General features: G+C 41.5%; 1 protein-coding gene across 2 annotated transcripts in view; it reads right to left on the bottom strand.

Moving 5' to 3' along the window:
- ARHGEF3 (Rho guanine nucleotide exchange factor 3) overlaps positions 1-22,078 on the bottom strand; it is a 238,653-nt gene that overhangs the window by 114,787 nt on the left and 101,788 nt on the right. For both annotated transcript variants that reach the window (XM_087825039.1, XM_016204504.2), the window contains one exon: positions 7,878-7,940. In XM_087825039.1, the coding sequence (XP_087681165.1) occupies positions 7,878-7,940 (63 nt within the window). The remainder of the gene's footprint in view (positions 1-7,877; positions 7,941-22,078) is intronic.

Raw genomic sequence — 22,078 nt, forward strand, 5'->3', positions numbered from 1 at the left:
ACTTTATATTTTATGTGAAAGTATTCAAAAGTAAATTATGGGGGGGAGTGGAAGGGGGTGGAGGGGATCAACAGGGGAAAAAGGGACATCTGTAATACTTTCAACAATAAAGATAAGTTTTTTAAAAAGTAAATTACAGATATCATGACATTCTACCCCTTCAGTATTCATCTCTAAAAAATAACGACATTTTTTCTATTCTAAGTTATTTTTCTACTAACAGAAGCAGAAGAAAAGATTATCTAATAAACTGTTCAGGTGACTCAAGTTATCTATTTTAAAAAGCTAAGCTGGTCTCAAAGAAAAATCTAAACACCAAGTGATGGGAACTGATCTAATGGTTATTGCTAGGTCTTCCTAAAAACATCATTATATCCCTGTCTCTTACTTTTATATAATGTTGTACATTCTTTCCTTTAAAACACTGACAACCTCATATACCAAGTCAAAAGTTAATTATATTTGTTTACTTTAGTCATTTAAATTACTAAAGTAATACGACACAAAGCTAATCATAAAAGATCATCTTAAACAGGGATTCTTAGACCCCCAAGGAGTCCATGGATAAATTCGGGACATCTGTGAGCTCGGATGGAAAAAAAAAAATACACCTTTAGTTTCACTAAGAACTGAGATTTAGCATTTCCTTCCAGTATGAATGGAGGCCACAGATCTCAAGCATTAGCAGACCTGTGAGTTTGTCACCATAGAAGTCACTGTATTTTTTTTTTTTTTATTGTTAATGCTTTGTTGTTTTTAAAAAAAAAATGTTTTTATTGATTTTAAAGAGCGGAAGGGAGAGAGAGATAAAAACATCAATGATGAGAGTCATTGATGGGCTGCCTCCTGCATGCCCCCTACTGGGGATCGAGCCCACAACCCAGGCATGTGCCCTGACCTGGGAATCGAACCATGACCTCTTGGTCCATAGATTGACACTTAACCACTGAGCCACGCCAGTGGGAAAAGTCACTGTATTTTTAAATCACAGTGTGGTTGATGTATTTCAAAATATCATTTACTCTTGTTTCTTGTTAGTTATATTAGTTATTAGACTTGTTGCCATATCTTGTTACCTAATACATTGATTAAGCACATGTGTAACTCTTATTACAAATTTGTTTTTAAATATTTGGATAACTATTTCAATATAACTGGGTCTTGTTATAATCGTATGTATTTTACTTTATGCACATATAAACAGTCTTCTGGGGGGAGGGGATGTTCATAGGTTTCACAAGATGTCAAAGGTGAAGACCCCTGGAACCCAGTCATCCCTTCCCATAATTCCATTCTCCCAACATAACTACTAACCCCAATGCTGTACATGATCTTCCCTGTTTATTCCTCTGAATGGACAAATATATTTGTAAACATCCAGGAGCATACTTTATATTTTATGTGTTCTCGACTTGTGTTTTATTCTTATATTTTGTAATATATTTACAAGTCTATGTAATTCAGATATTCATGCTGTTCCCAGCTTTTGGCTTCTATTAAAAAATGCTGTAATAAAACTCCTTGTATATGTCTCCTCATATACTGGTATTTTAAAAAATTTCATGATCAGTTCCATTTATGAAACACTGGTGTCAACAGCAAGTACCCTCAAATTTAACCATAGTTGGCTTTGTATTATGAAGCCAACAGCAACAATAGCTAGTACTTTTTGTGCTTACTATGGGCTGGGTCCTAAGTGCTTTATAGGAATTAACTCATTTTAATCCTTTCAGCTCTAAGGTGGGCCGCTGTTACGATTTCAGCTTACAGGTGAGGAAACTGAGGTTCAGAGAGGTGTTCAGTCTCTAGCTCCCAAAGTTTTTAATTCTGATGACAAACAGGTATTCCTGGAGCATAAGAACCCTCATTTAACATGTACCCCATCGATATCACTTTGAAGGGGAGCAGTAAACGATGACTGACACTTTATTCCATCATTAAATTCTGAGAGTGTATCCTGAGCTCCTTGGAATTGCTTTGTCACTATGCTTTTGAAGAGGTGGATCAAAGAGGAAAAGATCACAGTGATTATTACAATCCACCACCTAATCAATTAGGGCAAAGGCAAGATGAAAGCTGTCTATGTGAACAATGAGCCAATTTCCCATCAGAGACGGCAGTGTGAGAACAAACTTGAACTCAGCACAGGGCCTCCACTACCTTAGGCCCAAAGGATTTCACAGGCAGCAAAGGTAGATCATAAATGCAAAACGAAAAAAATGCCAACAGGTTAAATATAAGCATGTGCTAATGAAGACCCAATCTCAGAGGCAGGCCTGGTCTCCTTGGCAATAGGAGCATTATTAAAATCCACGCAATTCATCAAGGCCTCATGCTGGCCAGGGCAAGGCTACTCTGCCCAGTGAGCATGTTCCAGAACAGACCAGGAGAAACAAAACCACAGAAATGGTATCTTTTTAAATCATCCGGACTCTGCTGAGCAGAGATAAAATAATCCTCTTGCTATTCCGTGTCTGCTTTAACATATCCTAGCAATGAAACATCATTTGGCTTAATCGAGACAGGAAAGCTTTTCCCCCTTCTGCAGAATATCAGCACTGGTTATTTGAGCATCCACGTAACACGGCAAGTAACTGAAAAGCACAGTAATGGAAATTTGGGGATGTGTGCCATAAGCGTCAAAGGTGGCTTGCCAATAAGACCAGATGAATGGCCTATGCACCATCCACCACCAGAAGCCATGGAGCCAAATGCTTTCTTCTCCTTCCTGTCCTGGAGGCAGTATGGGGAAGCAGGGGAATCCAACCATCCCGGGCTTGAATCTACAATAAGCTGGGACTTGGAGCAAATTGCTTATCTCTCTGAGCCTCAGTTTCCTCATCTTCAAAAAGGGTATGATAAATACCTATGCCACAGGACAGTTGTGAGATTAAATGGATCTCTTCCCACCACCAACATGGAATGAATGCCCACCACCAGCCCCAGCCGCACCAGGAGCAGCAGAAAGGATTCCTCCTAAAGAGGGGGTGTAAGCAAATGTCCCATATAAAGTCACGGATTAGCAAGGGACCAAAGATACAGCTGAAAGAGAGATGGGCCAGAGAAACCTGGAAACAATCTCCGCTCTGAGTTTCCAAGTATAAGATGGTCAACTGCTCTGAACTGTGTCTCTACCTCTCACTGCCAGAAGGGATATAAACCCATTCACGGGTTTAAAAAATACCCATACTTATCACTTCACACCTGTCAGAATGGCTCCATCAACAAATCAACAAATGCATGTGCTGAAGAGGGTGTGGAGAAAGGGGAACCTAGTGCACTGCTGTGGGGGATGCAGACTGGGGCAGCCACTGTGGAAAACAGTATGGAGGGTCCTCAAAAAATTAAAAATGGAACTGCCTTTTGCCCCAGTGATTCCACTCCTAGGAATACATCCTAAGGAACCCGAAACACCGATCAGAAAGAATTTATGCATCCCAATGTTCACAGCAGCACAGTTTACAATAGCTAAGACCTGGAAACAGCCCAAGTGCCCATCAGTAGGTGAGTGGATAAAAAGCTGTGGCACATTCACACCATGGAACACTACGCAGCTGTAAAGAGGAAGGATCTCGTACCCTTTGGGACAGTATGGATGGACCTGGAGAAAATTATGCTAAGTGAAATAAGCCAGGCAGAGAAAGGCAAACATCACCTGGTCTCACTTATACGTGGAATCTAAAGAACTTAATAAACTGATGAACAGAATAGATTCAATGACGTGGAAGTGTGGATCAGGCTGATGAATGTCAGAGGGATGGAGGAGGGCGAGTGGGTAGAGGGGGAGAGATTAACCAAAGAATTTATATGCATATATGCACAACCCAAGGACATGGACAATGGATGGGGTGGAGTGGGTCATTGGGGGGAAAAAGGGACATCTGTAATATTTTAAACAAACACACAAACAAACAAAATACCCATACCCTTTTAGCCAGGAATTCCATATTTTATCCATTTTATCCTACTAATAAAAGATTACACAAAGGTACTCTAGAATGCTCACTGGTGTTATTTATAATAGAGAAAAGTTGTAACTTATTTAAATATCCAGTGAAGGGTTGGTTAAAAAAATTTGGTGCATCCATTTGACAATGTACACTATAGTTACTAAAAGCAGTGTTGAAGACATTTCAAGATGTAGTACCATGCTCTCAATAAGTAAATTAAAAAAACACAGGAATATGTGTTATGATCCCAATTTTTAAAATTGTGTGCTTATATAAATGTTAAAAGCTAATTGAAAACATATGTGTTATTTAGGGGTACGTGTGTGTAGCAAGTTCAGAGACAGGCAAGGCAACAATAAACATTAAACTCAGCAGAGAAAGGGGTTTGCAAGGGCCTTTGGCTTTGCCGTTAAGGGCATATTTCTTCAATTGCATTGGGAGCTACATGGAATTTTATATTATCCTTTACACCGTTTTGTATGTCTGCACTATTTCATAATGAAAAAAATGTAAAGTGAATGTGTGCATAATGCCAGGAAAGTAATACATCAAAATGTAGCTATTGCTTCATGATGGGATTATTGACAAACATTATTGTTCAAAATTTCTGCAAAGAACATATATTCTGTTTCATCTTTTACATTGTTTTTATCATTGGAAACTATTTTTATACTCACCTCAGAACTCCTTTGTTTTTAAGAAAGTATGCTTGGTGCTAAGCAGTGCCCTCCACTGGGGGCACACCTGGCTCTTCCACCAAGGGCCTTTCCTGGGGCACCATGAACCCCAGCCCTTCACTCAGGTGTCTCTCATCCATTAGAATTCAAACTAGAAAAGTGCTGCAGGGGGAAGAAATGTCCCTGAAATCATCCCACTCATATCCTCTGATGTGAGAGATTTGTAGGCAGCTGCTAGGAGCATTCTCTATTCTGCAAATTGTTCTCAAAAGTATAGGTTGCTTTTCCCCCCACGCTTCTGGAACAGTCTGTGTTCTATTCTGCAAGGAAGCTGGAGGCTCAGCAAAAGTGGACTGGGGAAAGTGGTGGGAAAAAATAGAGACCAATTATATCATCAAATAGTGTAGACTCACCGGCCACAATTCATTTTCACCAAGTGCTGGGGGTGATGGGTGGGAGGATAGTTCTTTGGAGATACATCACTGTGCCTTAAGACCCTTCCAATATTATTTTTAAGAGGAACTCTTAACATGGGGGTCTCAGCTGGGCTCCAAGGGACCCATGAAATCACACGGCTATCTTGTAAAATTTTCTGGTGCCCAATGCTATTACCAGATTCCCCAAGGAGTCTGTGATCCCCAAACAACTGAGAAACCTATTCTGTAAGAATAAGCTCTTTTCTTAGCTTGTCCACCCCTATTTGGTCTCTCAGCCCAAGTTCAATAAGAGGTGGGAGAGGCGTTTAGTAGGAAAGGTCCCAGGAAGCCATCAGAATCATCATCTGAGGCTTTAAAATAAAGCAAGATGTCGGTGGGACTGTCTGGTGTCATCACGCAGACACTCTGAGGGGCTCTATGCGTACTTTTTAATCAAAGGGGGAAGATTTTGCCTGTGTTAACATTTCCCAATTTTATGTCACTGACACATTGCTTTAAAAGGGTGTTGAATTCCACATACACTAGAGGGCTCATTATTTTTTATTTTTAAAATTCATCAGCTAATATCTATTTACGAAGAGCTCACTGTGTACAGAGCATTCGGCGAGGACTCAAAAGAAACTTCACCATCATCCCCACAAGACCTCTATCCCCCCATCTAGCAACTTCTTGTTCAAAGACATCTGGTGAATGTCTTTCCACTTATTAATGGAATCAAAATTGAGAGTTAGTAATATTACTTTCCCAAACCCTCGCATCCTCCGGTATGAGTCATCCATTGGAACCCACCTCTTTTTCAGATACTATTTTCCACTACACATAGAAATAGGCTCAAAACAACTCTTCAGTAATGCTGTTAGTTAAGGGACTGTAACTGATTCATATCACCATTTAAAAGCCCCTTTGAATAGCCTCCAAAGGCCATTTATTTATCAGAACAATTAATTTATTGGACTCAGATATTTATTTAGACATTGTTGCCTTTATGGCAAAACATATTCTCATGGAGTGACTTCACCCACCTCTTCATTCAGTTCAACAATTCCTCTCTACTGAGTGCCTGCTAAGTGCAAGGCACTGAAAATCAGTGCCACTTCCTCTGTGGCCATGTTGCAACCTGCCACACATCCTGTCATCTCTGAATGACAAGGACAGTCAGTTAACCTGCAAAACATTGGTTGTCATGTCCTCCAACAGCTTCTAGGATTCTTCTGATTTTTACAATTATTATAATACTATGTGACAATATATGGAGGAAACTCTGCCCAGGCTCTAGAATCTGTTTACTAAGATTCAGGAAAAATGCCAGACAAATCAGAAAGGAGTGTGGCCACAGTCGAATCCCTAAGCATAAAGGTAGATTTATTTTTCATAAAATTCTCTTTACTGTGACAAAACATGATGAGATGGTTAGAGAGACAGAGAGAGAGAAAGAGAGGAAAAAAGAAAAACAAATCACAACTCGTAATTGCAAATACTAATCTTTTCACACAAAATAATTTAGTGGTTCTTTGACAAAAAGCTACTAGAAACATATTTTCCTAAAAAATAAATACAGCTGAGGAAAAATGATGAGGCATGATCTTAGAAATGACGCAGATTAAAATCTTGCCTAAATCACTACACCTCCCTGAGATTCTATTTCTTCACTTGCAAAGTGAGAGAATAGGCTAAGGGCTACTTAAATTCTGAAAGCCAATGAGTCTAATAATTTTCACAAAATTTAAAACATGAGAACATAAAAAAGTTGTTGCTGATAAGGTAAGTATCACTGACTTCATTTGTCAATAATAAAACATTCAGTGAGTCAAGTAAAACCCAAAAGTACATCATCTTTTTGCCCTGTTACCATGGCAACCTAGTAAACTGGTCCAACTTCATCAATGATGTCTGAAAGACTGGAACAAACACCATATGGTGAAATCAAGATGCACAAGCACTTTAATTACATGACAGCGCAGGCCCACTCCATCATGGCTGTTTGCGTCACAGAAAACTCTGCAAGAATTAAAAATAACTAAAAGAGCATTGTTTACACTGGTAAATGAATGCAGCCAGATGAGATCCCAATAAACCATGTTCTATGAAGATTCAAAAAGAAAGCTTCTGACCTCTGTCATCACCAGCACTCAACTACCACATCACTTAAATATCTCTTGCAAACTGCTTTTAAAGAAAAACACAGTGAAACTAACATTTGGTGGGTGCCTAGTACATGCCAGGTAATGTGCTTTGTATTCTCACTTTTATTGTTTTATTTGATCCTAACAAAAATTCTGTTAGGTTAAGTCTTTTCATCCCTGTTTTCCAGGTGAGAACTCAGAGGTGAAGAAAGGCGTCACGTAAATGGTTAGTAGAGAGTCTTAATTCAAACTAAGATCTGTTGAATCCAAAGCCAGTCACTCAGCCACGCTGCTGGAGACGTCTTCCGGCCTCTGGGCCACCCAGCTGCCTGAGTTGGGCCAACTTGCCAACTTCTCCAAAAGGAAACAAGTATCTAGTCCATCATCTAGAACCAGCTTCTAAAACAGCACAGTGGCCTTTTTCCAGCTTCTACCCAGACGCACTGAGTTCATAATTCATTTTATGAGAGAAAAGGCACAGGCGATGAACGACTTGGCCTGGGAATTTAAGTTGGCCACAAAGCTTTCTCCAGTAAAATGAAATATTTTTTTTAAAAAAGAGTTTCCCCCCAGGTCACAACCTCCATAATGAGATCCTAGAAGCCCACATAAAGCACACAACATGTTAACAAATAGATTCAGAGACGAGAAGTGTTCCCCTGGCAGGGCCATAGGAGGAACTGTACTTACACTTATGTCAAGACTACAAAGGCTAACAGCATCTTCATCTTGGGTGCTCTGCTTCCGTTTTCGCTGCAAAACAAACGACAAAACAAAGTTCAGATGTAAGCATGGGTTATGGCTTTGATTAAGGAAAGGGAAAAAGCAATCAAGGGGCACATGCAATCCTTGTCATTCCTACCCTGTTGCCCAAAACCTTTAACCAAGCTACATAAATGAACAGTTCTAAGCACAGGAAACTATTATGTTCTAGGATAATTGGTTTGTATTATTATTTGTATTCATGCTGCTAAAATTTTTTCTCTTTGTATTTTTTTTTTCTCTTAAATGTCTTGCTATATCAAGGTTTAAAAATTTAGACACAAAATTCAGATTCTGTCTAACTTGGAAGAAAAAACTAGACTTGGAAGAAAATCTAATTCACTTAAAGATATTCCATTTTTAGAGCTGCTTTGTACTTGGGTGATTTAAATTGGTTCTAAAGCTCATCCAGGGTCCTGATGTAATTGCAGAACCAGAATCCTGGAACGAACGTTAGACATTGTGTCCAACCTTCCTTTTTCATAGCCATAAACACAGATTCAGAAAAGTCTTACTTGAACTGAAGAAAATTGTATTTCAAATGAACTTACGACCAAGGAAGCCTGCCAGGTTAGATGTAGAAAAATATATTTTCCTCTTTATAAAAAGAACAGAAACTCCGTCTACAAACCACAATAAAGGCTCGCCAAAGATACATTCACCTCTCTTCTGCATCACAGCTCAACCAACCAGGCAAGTATTGCTTGAGTCCCTAATTCGTGACTTGCTAATTTTCCCTCTCCGACTTGGCAGACAACTACCAACGGACCAGAATCACTGTCGTAAAGTGACAGTGGAGTCAACAGCCATCTGGAGCCTTCAAGCCCCAAAGAAGTCCACCCCTTTCTCCTCCTCGGTCAGGCCCTGAGCATGATGCTGGCAGAGATTGGAAAGCAACCAGAGCTGTTCTTGTCCAACTGAATGTAACTGTCTAGTATTTCTTCACTTCAACAAATACTTGTGCAGCCACTATGTCTCAGGACGTGTGTTTGTTCCTGGGAGTGCAAAGATCAGCAACTCCCATGGTCAAGGAATTTACATTCACATAGGAGGGACAGACTCTGATATGATGAACTATAATTCAATAAGATCCATACAGCCTACGGAAAGACACTTCACTTCTCCAAGTCACCCTTTCTCAACTCTAATGCGGGGTGAGGACATTTGCTTCTACTCTCAAGAGGGAGAAGCAAGTATGGTAATGCATATTAGAGCTCAGCAGAGTGCCTAGTACTCAAACCATGGGTAGGAGGACCCTGGTTGCACAATGAGGAGTAATTAGTTTGGGCTTGACGGGGGTTGGGGAGGTCTTCTCAGGGGAAGAGACATTTGATTAGGCCAGAAGGATGAAGAACAGTTTGCCAGAGAAAGATGGGGAGAGGACTGGGGCCTCTTGTTCCATAGCCAGCTACCTAGATATTTAAAATCCCAAAGGTGAGCATGGTTCTACCCAGAGTAGTGGAGTTCTAGATCTTATCCCACTCAAGCAGTGGGAAAATAGAGAGATCCAATACCAGGGGCCAGGATACCAAACCAGCCATTGTGGGATGGTGCTCAGGAACCTGCATCAGCGAGCTGGCTAAGTGGTGCCTGGGAGTCAAATACTTCACTTGGGGGGAGCCCTGAGAAGATGCTGGTAGCCACTTGCCTTTTTTGAGGATGCTTCATATTTGTGTAGCGTCCTGACCCTAATTGATTCATATCCAGTTACATCTAAAAGTGGCACTGTGGTATCAGTGAAGCCAATTCCCTGGCTTAGACTTATATGGTGACTTTTTGAGGCAAGAGGCAAGTAAGGCAATGAGAGTTCTTATTCTACAGGTAAATAAACAGGTCAGGGGAAATAAGCAATCTGCTCAAAGTTACACAGCTATAGCATAACACTCTGAATCGAGGATTCTAATTCCTCAGGCAAACCCTTCATACACACTGTTTAAAGCATGTTTGGCAATTAGGTTACAACTCATCTGTCATCCAGAATGTCTGGTAGCATCTGCCTGGAGTGCTATATTGAGGAGGATTACACAGCACAGCAAATGGGAAAAGGCTGCGATCAGTCAGTACTGGTGTGTAAAAGTGGGGAGCAGCTGTGTTGGTGTCCCTTGGCTCAGGACAACCTGGGCCCTTCCTGAGTCCAGCTACTCTTGCCTTGAGAGGCTACAGTATTGCACTTGGGATCCTGGGAAATGCCAAGAGGGGGCTGAGGCTCTTGGATGTTATCTGTAAAGAAGAAATAATGCCTACCAGGTCAGGCTGTTGGGAGGTTCATAGATGGTTCCAGAATGAATCCTGGCACATAGTAGGGGCACAATAAATGGTTATGTATTACCTAAACTGTAAGCTATACAGATGTATGCAGCTACCTGGTATTTTCCGCTTACAGGACTTTATGCTGCTATAGTTCCATTCCTAGGGCTCAATGATGTTGTCAACATGGCACATTAACAGTAGCCTGTTACCCCAAGGGGGTAAGAGGAGAGGCGATAATAAGATGCTGGCAGGCAGCCCTCTCCAGATCAGCTCAACACCCCCCCCAGCGCTCAAAGCCAGCCTTTGAGTATCCCTAACCCCAGACACTTTTATGTGCCCCAAGTGTCAAATCCAGAAGACAAATGTCCTCTAGTAGCCTTTTTAATTAATCTATGGCCAGTTAATCTGGGATTGAATGATCTCCTTAAGAAACCCACAGATTTTATACAATGAAAGCTGCATGGATTATGAAAGTGGGTTTTCTTTTCAATTTCCATTACATAGGGTGGTGACTGACCACTGCCAGCAACCAAAAGGAACCTGAAGTTTAAACTCTGGTTTAAACAGAGCAAACATTTCACAAGGCATTGCGTAGTCATTTGTCCATTCGCTCCATGTTTATCAAGCACCTTTGACGTGCAAAGCTCTGCTCTGTGTCCTGGGATGCAGTAGTGGATGAGCCAGGCATGATCCTTGCCCACTAACTGGAAGTAAAAAGTAATAATAATAATTCAGTTGTGATCGCCGCTGTCAATGAGTCAGATGAGGTGCTGAAACAGAGTCTAGCAGGAGTGACCCATTTTGTAAAGATAATTTAACTTAATGTTTTGTTTTATGGGTTTTGGTAGACTTTCTCATGAGATGGAAGTCCATGAAAGCAGGACTTGGTCTGTCATGGTCAACGTACTAGAACCTGGTGTAGTGCCTGGTATGTGGCTGACTCCCTCCAGAATATTTCTTGATTTTTTTTTTTTTATGCCCTTGGTCCTGCTCTCTTTGAGAAACTTGTCCTCTTCACCAATTATCCAACTCCAGAAGGACACAGGCAGAGGGAGTGGACAGAAAAGGGAGCCCATTCAACCAGCCTGGCCAGCATCATCAACCCAAACAATGAAGAGCATGCACGTGGAACAGCCCATGCTTGTACTGAACATCCCACCCAGGAACTCCTAAATCCCACCCTGGAATTTCTAAAATATTGGGGAGCTCGTTCATGGCAGTGATCTAAAGAACAGTTCATGGAATAAATCACCAGCGGGAAATTTAAGCCCTGGAGACACAGACAAATGAGCATCTCAGAAAACAGAGGGTGTGGCAGGAGACTATTCTATTTTGAACTTCACTAAAGCGATTAATAATGATAATAATGGCAGCTTTAGCCTATTAAACACACACTAAATATTGATCACAGAGTTAAATCCTCATATGCATGATCTCATTTGATCCTCATGATCACTCCAAGAGGTAGGTAAGTACAAGTATTAGATCCAGTTTACAGAGGGGACAGAGGCTCAGAGAGGGGCAGGGACTCGCCCAAAGTTCTATAATTGGCAAGTGGCAGAGCCTGGATTCAAACTTTGATCTATCTGGCTTCAAGCTATGTGCTTCCCTGCTGTCTCCCAGAGTCTGGGAAAGCACATCACACCTGCAGAGGTCTAAGAAATACTGAACATCAGGAATTTGTGAGGAAACATCTTTATAACTTTATTCTACTAGAGAACTGGCCTTCAAAACAGTATATTTATCTACACTAGATAACACTCTGTGGTCCTAGGTAGGCCAGTGAATGAGCCATTTACCTTCCCCTGTGCATCAGAAACCATGCACAGCTTAGCTGGGGGAGTTCCTGGGCAGGAAGGGCACTCTGTGTGAACTGTCTGCATTTACATACTTGGTCTTACAGGTTCTCAGCTAATTTGAGGAGCCACCACCCTACCCTGTCATTCTTGTCAAATTTACTGAAGCCAACGCACAGTCTACTCCCTTTCAACCATGAAAACAAAGCGCCTTGGGTGAGCCCAACAATTGTGCCTTAGTCTGCACTCTCTGATTTGAGCACATAACTTTAAACCCCAGTGCCCTGTGTGGTAGGTCAATGAATAATTTCTGAATGAGTGACTAAAAGAATGAATAAAGGAGGCTAGTGTTCTTGGGGTGACACCCTTCCCCTCCGCTAACCACCTGGCTGCCAAAATTAAATCAAAACCTCAAAAGCAAAATCACTGAGGGCTGAAATTCTTCAACCTCAGATTTCCTTGGAGACTCAAACCCTGCATGTTCAAGCTACGATTTTTGCTTTTTGAGTAAGAAAGAGCATTTTCCTTACCAGTGGGGCATTTATTTTCTTTAAAATACACAGACAGCTTAAAAGAAATCACGGCTGTTCTGACATTGGTCCAAGTGGGACATTTGTGATGTCCACTCTTCCTATGAGAAGGGATGTCAGATCTGTTCAAGGTTGAGGCACACCCACGCCAGGGCATCTATCTATACATTGTCCTGAGCAAGAGCGTGGGGACTCAGCCTCTGTGCTTCAGGAGCAAGGATTCCAAGACTGATAATACCTCACGTGAAAGGAAACAGTCAACTGAACCAAATCATAAGTAAACTAAATGGGTACCTGAGCCCTTTGTCTGAACACCGAGGGGCCTCTCTGGAGCAGGAAGGAAAGGCAGTCACAGAGGGGAATTTATGAAAACAACGGGCCTGAATTTACTGATTCCCTAGCCCTGCCACATATATTTGATGGAGAAAATTTCTAGAAGTGTTTGGGTGCTGGGAAACCCCTCTTATACTTCTCGAATCAAAACCAACCAGAAGGCCCTTTGTTAATTTGCAACAGAGCAAAGCCCTTTGTATATTCAGATATGAGATCTGATGGAGATACAGGTGGCTCTGGATGGACCAGGTGGACTCTGTCTGGGACTCATCACTGGTGACTCCATCCTACTGTCTCAGTGTTAAGCCTTCACCTGTCTTCCTTCCAATCCACTGTTCCCGGGGCCACTCTATGACACTCTCCTTTCAAGCTTGGCTACCTTCCGATAGCACAGGGCAGACATCTAAATCTCATTAGCAAATGGTCCATGAGCTGCTTTTTCTGTTGTTCTGGGTGAGGCTGTCTGTGAAGAGCACTGACCCTGGTTTTAGATGATCGATTTTCAGAAGAGCTGGCCTTGGTACAAGCCAGAATATCTTACCCTTACTGGGCTCAGCCACCATTCTCTCTAGACCCAAATTTTGGAATCCCTTGAGAGTTTGAATCTTTGAATGAAAGGAGAACCACCAGGTGCCTTCTAATGCACAACTGGAGGGAACAGGGCACCTGCGAGGAGCCATGCAATGTGCTCACAGCTGAAAGGACTGGCCCATTTAAGCTTTTCTTTAACCCAGTGTAAGTAAGTATTGTGTTCATTTTATAGAGGAAAATCAAGCTCAAAAGCTTTAGTGACTTGCTCAAGGTCACAAACTTAGTGAATGCTGGAGAAGAGATTTTTTTTTTAGGCCAGGCTGATTCCAAAACCACTCATCTTTCTGTCATACAATGTTATTTCTCTTTTTATATTGTTTTTAAAACAATATATGTTTTATTTAAATTAATATATTAAAATAATATAGAATAAATGTAAATATTTGTTTAAAACAATGTGTTTGACAATATAAAAAGGCTTACACTGCATTTACCTACCTACTTCAAGGAAATTAAGAGTACAAGTGAGACAGACCTGAGTTCAAAATTCAGCTCCACCATTTGCTACCTGGTGTGACCTTGAGCAAGTTACTTTTTTATTCCTTCATTCACTCAAAAATTAGTTACTGAGGATCTACGATGTATGTATCTATAAAACACTTCTATAAGCTTGCATTTCTCCATCACAGGGTTATTTCCAGGATTAAAGGAGATAAAATATATAGAACAGGGCCAGGCAAGTGGCAAGAGATTAAAAAATGGTAAATATTATTGCTACTGTGGTTATTACCGTATCTACTGTTACTACTATTGTCCCTGCTGTCCTGTTGTTACTTGACTTTGAGAGGCAGGCAGGTGGGTACTGGTGACGGGGGATCCTGCAGGAGGGGGACAGGAGACCTGGGATGCAGCCTGACCCTCCTCTCACCGCATCACACAGGGTTGGAAATGGGCGCTCTCGGGATACCCTCAGTCACGTTTGCTGCGTGTCGTTTCCACTTCTTCCGCAGAGACAGGGCAAATGCGAGGCCCGACCATTTTAAATGGCCGAGATGGAACTGACTGGTGTTGGAACAGCCCTGTCACTTAATCAGAGGGCTTTTTCTATTTAATAACCAAGTGCCCAGAGCAGCAAAGATGCACTGATGGAGAGAGTGCAGCTCCCAACCTGACAGCAAACTGCCCTGATTAATCATTTATAATTATTAAATTCAAACCAGATCGCAAACCTTTTTGATTTAGCTCTTTGCTGACAAACAGCTTTGGTGGTTTCAGAGGCTTTGATGCCTCGCCTTCCATCTGCGCCTTCTTTGGAGAGAGATTAGCGAAAGGATTTTGTGTTCCTGTACTTGCCCTTAGCTGGAACTTGACTCACTAAACTCACGTTTGAGCAGGGAAAGGATCCACATTTTGTTTCTCTCCTGTCTGAAGCTCCAGGGGCGAAAAGAAAATCGAGAGGGACCCCCTACTCCATTTTAAATAGACTGCTGGGCTTTGTTTCTCCTTACTTAAAAAATATCCTTTCTTTTCCAGCATCCAGGAGCACTGTTCTTTTCTAGACTTTTCAATGTGCTCACAGGGTGGAAAACCTGGAAATCATGGTGTTCTCTGAGTTATTGGTAAAAAAAAAAAATCTTAACATAATATGCAATTTTGCTCTCAAATGCCATTAACTGTGGTTTAAAGATGCTAAGTGGGCTCTAAAGTCAGACTTGATAGGTTCACATCTTAGTTATTATGCCATTTATTTGTTGTAGAACCTTAAGTACATCACTTCACCTTTGGAACCTCAGTTTCCTCATCTATAAAATGGGAATACAAAGGTTACTGTGAGAGTTAAATGAATTGATGTCAGCACATTGCCTGGCACACAGTAACCACCCAAGTATTCACTATTAGTGGTAACAGCAACAGCAGCAGTAACAGCATGTGAGAGCAGCACCAGAGGGAAAAAATCATGGAAAAAATATTTAACATGTATAAAAGTCTACCCATCAACTTGATTTTGGCAAGCCAGGAAAAGCCCCAGTTATTGACTTTGGCCACTGAACACGGGGCACATAGCTAGTCTGGAAGCAGAGATGAGTTCTTCTTGGCCAAGGAAAGGTTTTCCTCTTCTGTGGAAAGGAAAACATATTCCACCAGGCAAGTGGGAGGAGCAGGAGACCCAGCCAGCCCCCTGTGCTACCACCAGCCTTGACAACCAACAGCAAGAGTCACTGTCATTTCACAAACATTTATAGACCACTGTACCCTCCAAAACACTCAAGGCCAGAGGAGCAGGAAAGAAGACAGAAAACTTGTCTACCCAGGGCAGATAGCTAGCATGTATATTTTCCAGAAAGATTGTTCTAGAAAAACTCCATTATGGGCACCAATCCAAAGTGGGAGAAGGGGTTCACTGTCACAAGGATTTTCAATAATGGGATATGACAAAAGCACAAAATCAAATTAACCAGAGCACATTTTTCTAGGCCTCTAATAATTATTATTATTTTCTTTTTTTCTACTGGATCTCAAGTACACTGAATTGTATTAATTACAACCTTGGTTCATAAAACTTTAATAGTGGTGATTCCCTGGTTCTCTTTTTATTTGTTTTTTCACTTATTTTTAACAATATAGTGAACTCCTATTTATTAAGAAATATTACTACATAGAATGGTTTGAAGCCCTCATCAATAAAAATATTATCCATATAGTTTAGGGAATGTCCATGTAACTGTCTAACGTCTAGAGAATTACTCCATGGAACCAATCACCTTAGATGGTCCAAGTGCATGATTCGGATCAAATGTACTTATACTGGGAACCTGATTTTACAAGGTGAGTTCTCAGTTCTTTACTCACCTGTGTTCCTGCCTTTTCCTATCTAGAATGATCCCAGAGTTAGTAATGCCTTAGCCACAGCCTAAAAAACAGTATTCTCCCTTCACTCTAGATGATAATTTTTAAATTCATTCTCTGAATCTAACCAAGAAGAAATATCTAATGAACCCACATTGATGAAAACTGCAATATAACTGGCTTCCACTCCTCAAAACTATCAAAATCAAGACACACTAAGATAGCCTGGGAAGCTGTTCCAGACTAAAGAGACATGACAATAAATACAATACATGATCCTGAATTGGATTCTGGTCCAGCAAAAAAAAAAAAAAAAATCACTATAAAATACATTACTGCAACAGTGGTAAATTAAAAAAATAAATGGTGGGTGAGTTAGTATATTTTGTCAATGCTAAGTTTCCTGCCTTTGATAATTATACTGTGTGAGAGGATGTTCTTGGTCTTAGGAAATACACAGTGAATTGAAGTATTTGGGGTTAAAGGGACATAATGTCTGCAACTCATTCTCAAATAGGAAGGAAAATAATTTACATTCATATATATATATATATTCTATATATAAATACAGAGAGAGTCAGAGAGACAAAGAAGCAGACAGAGAGGGATAAAGCAGATGGGACCAGATGTAAACAACCAGTGAATCTGGGTAAAAGGGTATTTGGGAGTATCTTATTCTAGACTTGCAACTTTTCTATAAGTTTAAAATTATATTAAAATAATTTGCCATGCTCTTGTTTCTCTTCAGAGAGAATAAATCTTTTGCATTTAAAAAATAAATAAATAACACTGCCAAAAATAAAACAAAATAAATTTACAAATAACCTACACACATCCCCTTCCCATCCTCAAGAAAAAGGTTATAAACAGTCCTGTGCCCATCCATTCCTCTTCAAGACACTGACATGCACTCAATGCCGGGGACACCAGGCCCTCTGTGTGCTGCCTGCCAAGGGCTCAGCTTCACAGAAACTGACAGCCCATGGTGCCCACGGGTGCAGAGCTCCTACAAGGCAGCAAGGCCTTGCAGCAGAATTTGGTTGGTAGTAACTGGAGCACAATTCCTTAGGCCCCAAAAGAATACAATTTAAAGATCTGATAAAAAATTGCTGTCTCTCAAACAAAACTGGAAACTCTCACAACAGGCTATCTATCCTTAAAGATATTCCTCTCTCTCAGTATGAAACAACCACAAGCAAAATAACTGTAATAATAAATAGCCTTCTCCTTAAAGCAATGTACGCGAATGTACCAACAACATCTCTTAATTATAGCTCTTCACGACGTTGCCTCTGGAGGCGATTCTGGAGAAGCCGTGGACTGTCCATGTGACCAAGACCCCTCTCCCTGTCCAGCCCGAGTCTACTAGCTCTGCGGAGGCCACCAGTTTTCAGAGTGGGAGTCCTGACCAATTTAAAATAACATTGTTGGCAAGAGTCTGCAGAGGAGCCATCAGAACCGCGAGGTGAAAGCCAGTTACCATTTTGGGGCAGTATCTGGGAAGATGTCAACTGTGATTAGAGGGACATTTTCCTTCTGCAGCTGTCTTTCAAAGTGGAGGAGGGCCTCACCACAACCCCAAATTACAGGAGGGAGGCCAAGGGCCCCCAAACACAGAGGCATGCAGGTATTCAGAACATCCCTTCTTTAGCAGCACTATCATGTCCTGTCAAGTTGTGAGTAAAAAGCAAAAGCTGTGGTGAGCCACAAATGGGCTGCTGGGTGGGGGAGAGTACTTTGCGCTAAGTTTTCTAATCCTGATTTTTGCTTCAAAGCCCATCCCAATCACTTTTATCCTGAAGTCTGAAACCCAGGTCTGGATTTTGCAGAATCAAAGCATATTTATGCAGCATTTAATCCATTTCCCAGGAAATTAATGTTTTACTAAGAATAGAATTCTTTCATGTTCAGAATTTTCCTGGACATTTCTAAGGCCTAAACCAGCACACAGAAAAAACTCAACAAATGTTTGTTGACATGTGAACAAATTAACCCACCTACCCCCAAATGGCAAGTATAAAGCTATAGAATTTCTTTTTAGGAAGACTAAAATGCCAAGATATGCCATCCATAAAAATTTCATTTTTTATTCTGGGGCCCATAATACTGCTGAATTTTGACAACAGAAAACCAGGAACAACAGGAGAGTCAGAAAAATGAATTTCATTAGATAGGTTCATTGATTCAACAAATACTTTATGGAGCACTTATTACATGCCAGGCACTGTAAAAGCTACTATAGATACACTGGTCAACAAAGAGATACAGTCTTTGCCCTCAGAAAGAATATAGACGGGTAGGAACAGGAGGGGTCAGAGATGACAAACCAGTGAGCAAATAAACAGGCTAGTTACAGAGTGTACTAAGTATTACGAAAAAACTAAATGAGGGTAATCTGAAAGGCGGTAGGGGCAGAGCCACTAGAGAGAGTAGTCAGGGAGGTTTCCTAGGAGGAGGGTCATTTGAGTGACAGGACGGAGCCAGCCAAGCAAAGATCCCCATCTGGGTGGGGAAGGGGAGCTTCTAAAGACCTCTCATCATTAAGGGGTCGAGTTCTCTCCTCCCACATGTCCCGCACACAGTACCTGATGCCTGTTCTGATTGGCCAGGGCCTGTACATGTGATTGTGTATATGGGAAAAACATCAGCTCCTATTAAAAAGGATAAGAATTGTACTAGGGCATTTTTTTCTTCTCTGATTATTTGAAGAGAAAATAGGGGTGAATAATTTTACTCTTCTTTTTTCATGTTATTTTTTGCCAAGGTCTGAATTTCTCAAGACTTGTTAGTTTCCTCTAAGACCGAAGTCAGGTCCCGATCCACCTCTCACCTCTGCCTTCATTCCCTTGGCTCTGAGCTCCGACCCCCTGTAATCCCAATTCTTTTTCCTTGCTCCCTTGGTGTTTCCACAGGCTGTTCCCCTGCCTGGAACCCTCTTCCCACCCCTCTTTCTTCCAGGTAACTCCTCATACTTCCAAAGTCAGCCCTGAGTAGGAAGTATTCCAGGATGGCTCTCAACCAGGTCAAACCTTCCAGTTACGGCCTCTCAGCATCATGCGTGTCCCTTCTTTGTTGTACTGATCCCATTAAAATGTTACCATTTCCTTGTTTAACGTTTTGTGGTCACCATCCTGAAATTCCTAATAATTTTTAACACGGGTCTCACATTTTCATTTTGCACTGGGTCCCACAAATTATGTAGCCAGTCCTGGGAAAGAATGTATAGGGACTCTTCTGTCATTTGTACTTATTCTGAGCCTGCTCGCTGCTTCTGAGGCCACCATCCCTCAAAACCCAAAGCAAGTCTGACTGCCAAGCATTTATTCATCCAAATGTTAAACATATTTATTAGGCAATTATTCGTGCCTACGGAGATGGAGCCCTTCTGAACGCAGAGCCCTGTCCATGAAGCTGGCCCTGTTCCTGCCTTCCTCTGGGAGGTCTTGATTCCATGTCATTTCAAATGCTCTGACTCTCTGATATATCCTGGAATATATCTCACTCTGGACTTCATCACTCTCTGAACAGTCTAAGTTTCATGGCACCAGACATTCCAGGCATGGACCCAAACCTGAAGACAAGAAACCCTCTCCCCATTAGAACTTCAGTTCTGCCTTGAAACTGCTAATGGGACTGAGGCCAAAGCAGAAGCTCCATCTTGCAGAAGTGCCGTTTTAATCTCCCTAATTTTGGACTCCTGGTTCTCCTCAGGATGTTGCAAAAGCTTGCCAGGTAGTGGCTCTCTAAGCCTGGCCACAGGAGCCTGCTGTGGCCCAGCCAGAGCTCATCACTGATTCATCGGTGAGTGTTTACTCTGAGTGACTGCAGGCGGACAGTGCTGTTCTACTCACTGGACAGCTCATGTTGGCAAACGACAGGTAAATGCCACACAGTGAAGACTTTACAGGCAAACTCGTGAACACTAAGCTTATTAGCAAACTGTAAATACCATCTTGGAAGAGGAAGAGTGAACATGGAAAACAATGGTACTCATCAGAACAGAGTATCACCAATATATGTTAAGGAAAATGGCAGAGAGAGTTGAACACTAAAAGTTGTAATGTAAATTTGAACTTTAAAGAAAGAAAATGGTAAGTTGCTTATTTGGGTGAAAACCTTGGGGTGGCATTTCCCAGAGGGCAAGCCTGGCGCCACAGTGGTTTGTGAGACCATGTTAGCAGTATGCTTATCAGTTGCCTTAGTTTGGGTTCTGTTCAAAGCAGATCTTGGGGTAACGATTTAAGTATAAGCTGTTTACATGGGAGGGGAACGCCAGGGAGAACTGTGGGAAGTGGGGCAGGGAGATGGGGAAAGGAGGGAAGCCACGAAAGGGTGTGGAGCCAGCAGCTTACAGTTGTAGGCAGCTGGAGTCCAACCCACCAAGGACCCCCCAACAGACTGCAGGACACACCTCATAATTTCCCACTGAGGGGTGAAGAGGTGGAAGTGTTCAACCCACCAACTCTTGCCTCTCCTTGATGGATAGGGGCTCCTTGGGATGTTAACCCTCTTGGCTGGACACCCCCTCAGGTGGAAGACACAAGAAGTTATAGGTGGACAAAGGGGACTCTGCAGGTAGCATCTGGAGTGAGCCTAGGGGATATGAGTGGGGCACTGGGAGAGCCTGCTACAAGAGGATTTACCCAGCATCAGATCACATAATAAGAAAGTTATGTTTTTAATTCACTGTCCAGTTAAGGAGAAATGCTTAGATTGGGCTACCTCACCTTTAACACCCACCTAATGCTTACCAACCTCAATCTCTCTTTTCTGGGTGAACAGCATCTTCTAGAAATTAGTTACATTGTTCTGTGCATTATTTATTTATCTTCATAGTTATATTCTATTTATGGTAAGCACATTGGTTTTTGTTAATCACGATAATATAAACCTTCCATTAAAGATAAATATTTTAAAAAACTGTTTTGTGCTTTTCTATGTGGCTATGGCAAAAGGTGATTAATAAATGAGGTTTAAGAAACACTGTCTTTGTGGAAACTCAGTCCCATGACTGTCACACAAGTAACTGTCCCCATGCATTTTTGCTGCTCATGACATGTACAGAAAAAGCAACACTCTGATCCCCTCTCCCCTGGGATGACTGCAGAAGGACTCCTCCTTTGTCCCCCATCCTTTCTGGAGAGGATTTGTAGTCCTCTGTCTGCCCAGTCATGGATTAAAAATGAAATTCGTATCTAACAGGTCTAACTTTAGCCACAGGAAATGGGAGTGCTTAGGGGGACCCAGAGAGTTAGCCAGGCATTGTTTGAGGATGGGCAGTTATCTTTACCAGCACGGTTTCCCTTTTTGGGAGGGGAGGGAGAGGAGGCGTAGGTTTGGGGAGTGAGCGGGAAGCGAGGTCTGCTGGATCTGTTTCCTGGTCAGCTTTGGGAGATTTCTCCCCTCCGTTGTCACGGTCCTGGCTCTCAGAGCTATGCTACATATCATGAGGACCCAGAGATGCCCACTTTAGATCTATTATAAAAGATATTTCATGGTGAAAACCACTCAAAGATTTTTAAAACCCTTTATGTTGCAAACATATCTATGAAATGCTTCAGTTAAGAAAAAAATAAGTTTCAACCTAAATAGTTTTTTAAAATATGTATTTGTGTATTTTCTCTGGCTTGATTACAGTGTACACAATTTGCAGAAATCTGTTTTATAAATTTTTATCAGAACTTGCCAGATCACAAGTGATGTTCTCTCTCTCTTACCTGATGCATAAGTAGTAAAATAGAACAACTGGGGAACAATTATTAACAGGTTGTTGTGTATTTTTCAGGGCCACTGAACTAGCTATGTGGCCTTGGGTGTTTCACTTTCCCTCTCTGGATCTCAG

The sequence above is a fragment of the Miniopterus natalensis genome, chromosome 15 (genome assembly GCF_054644295.1).
Source record: "Miniopterus natalensis isolate mMinNat1 chromosome 15, mMinNat1.hap1, whole genome shotgun sequence".
NCBI classification, from domain to species: domain Eukaryota; kingdom Metazoa; phylum Chordata; class Mammalia; order Chiroptera; family Miniopteridae; genus Miniopterus; species Miniopterus natalensis.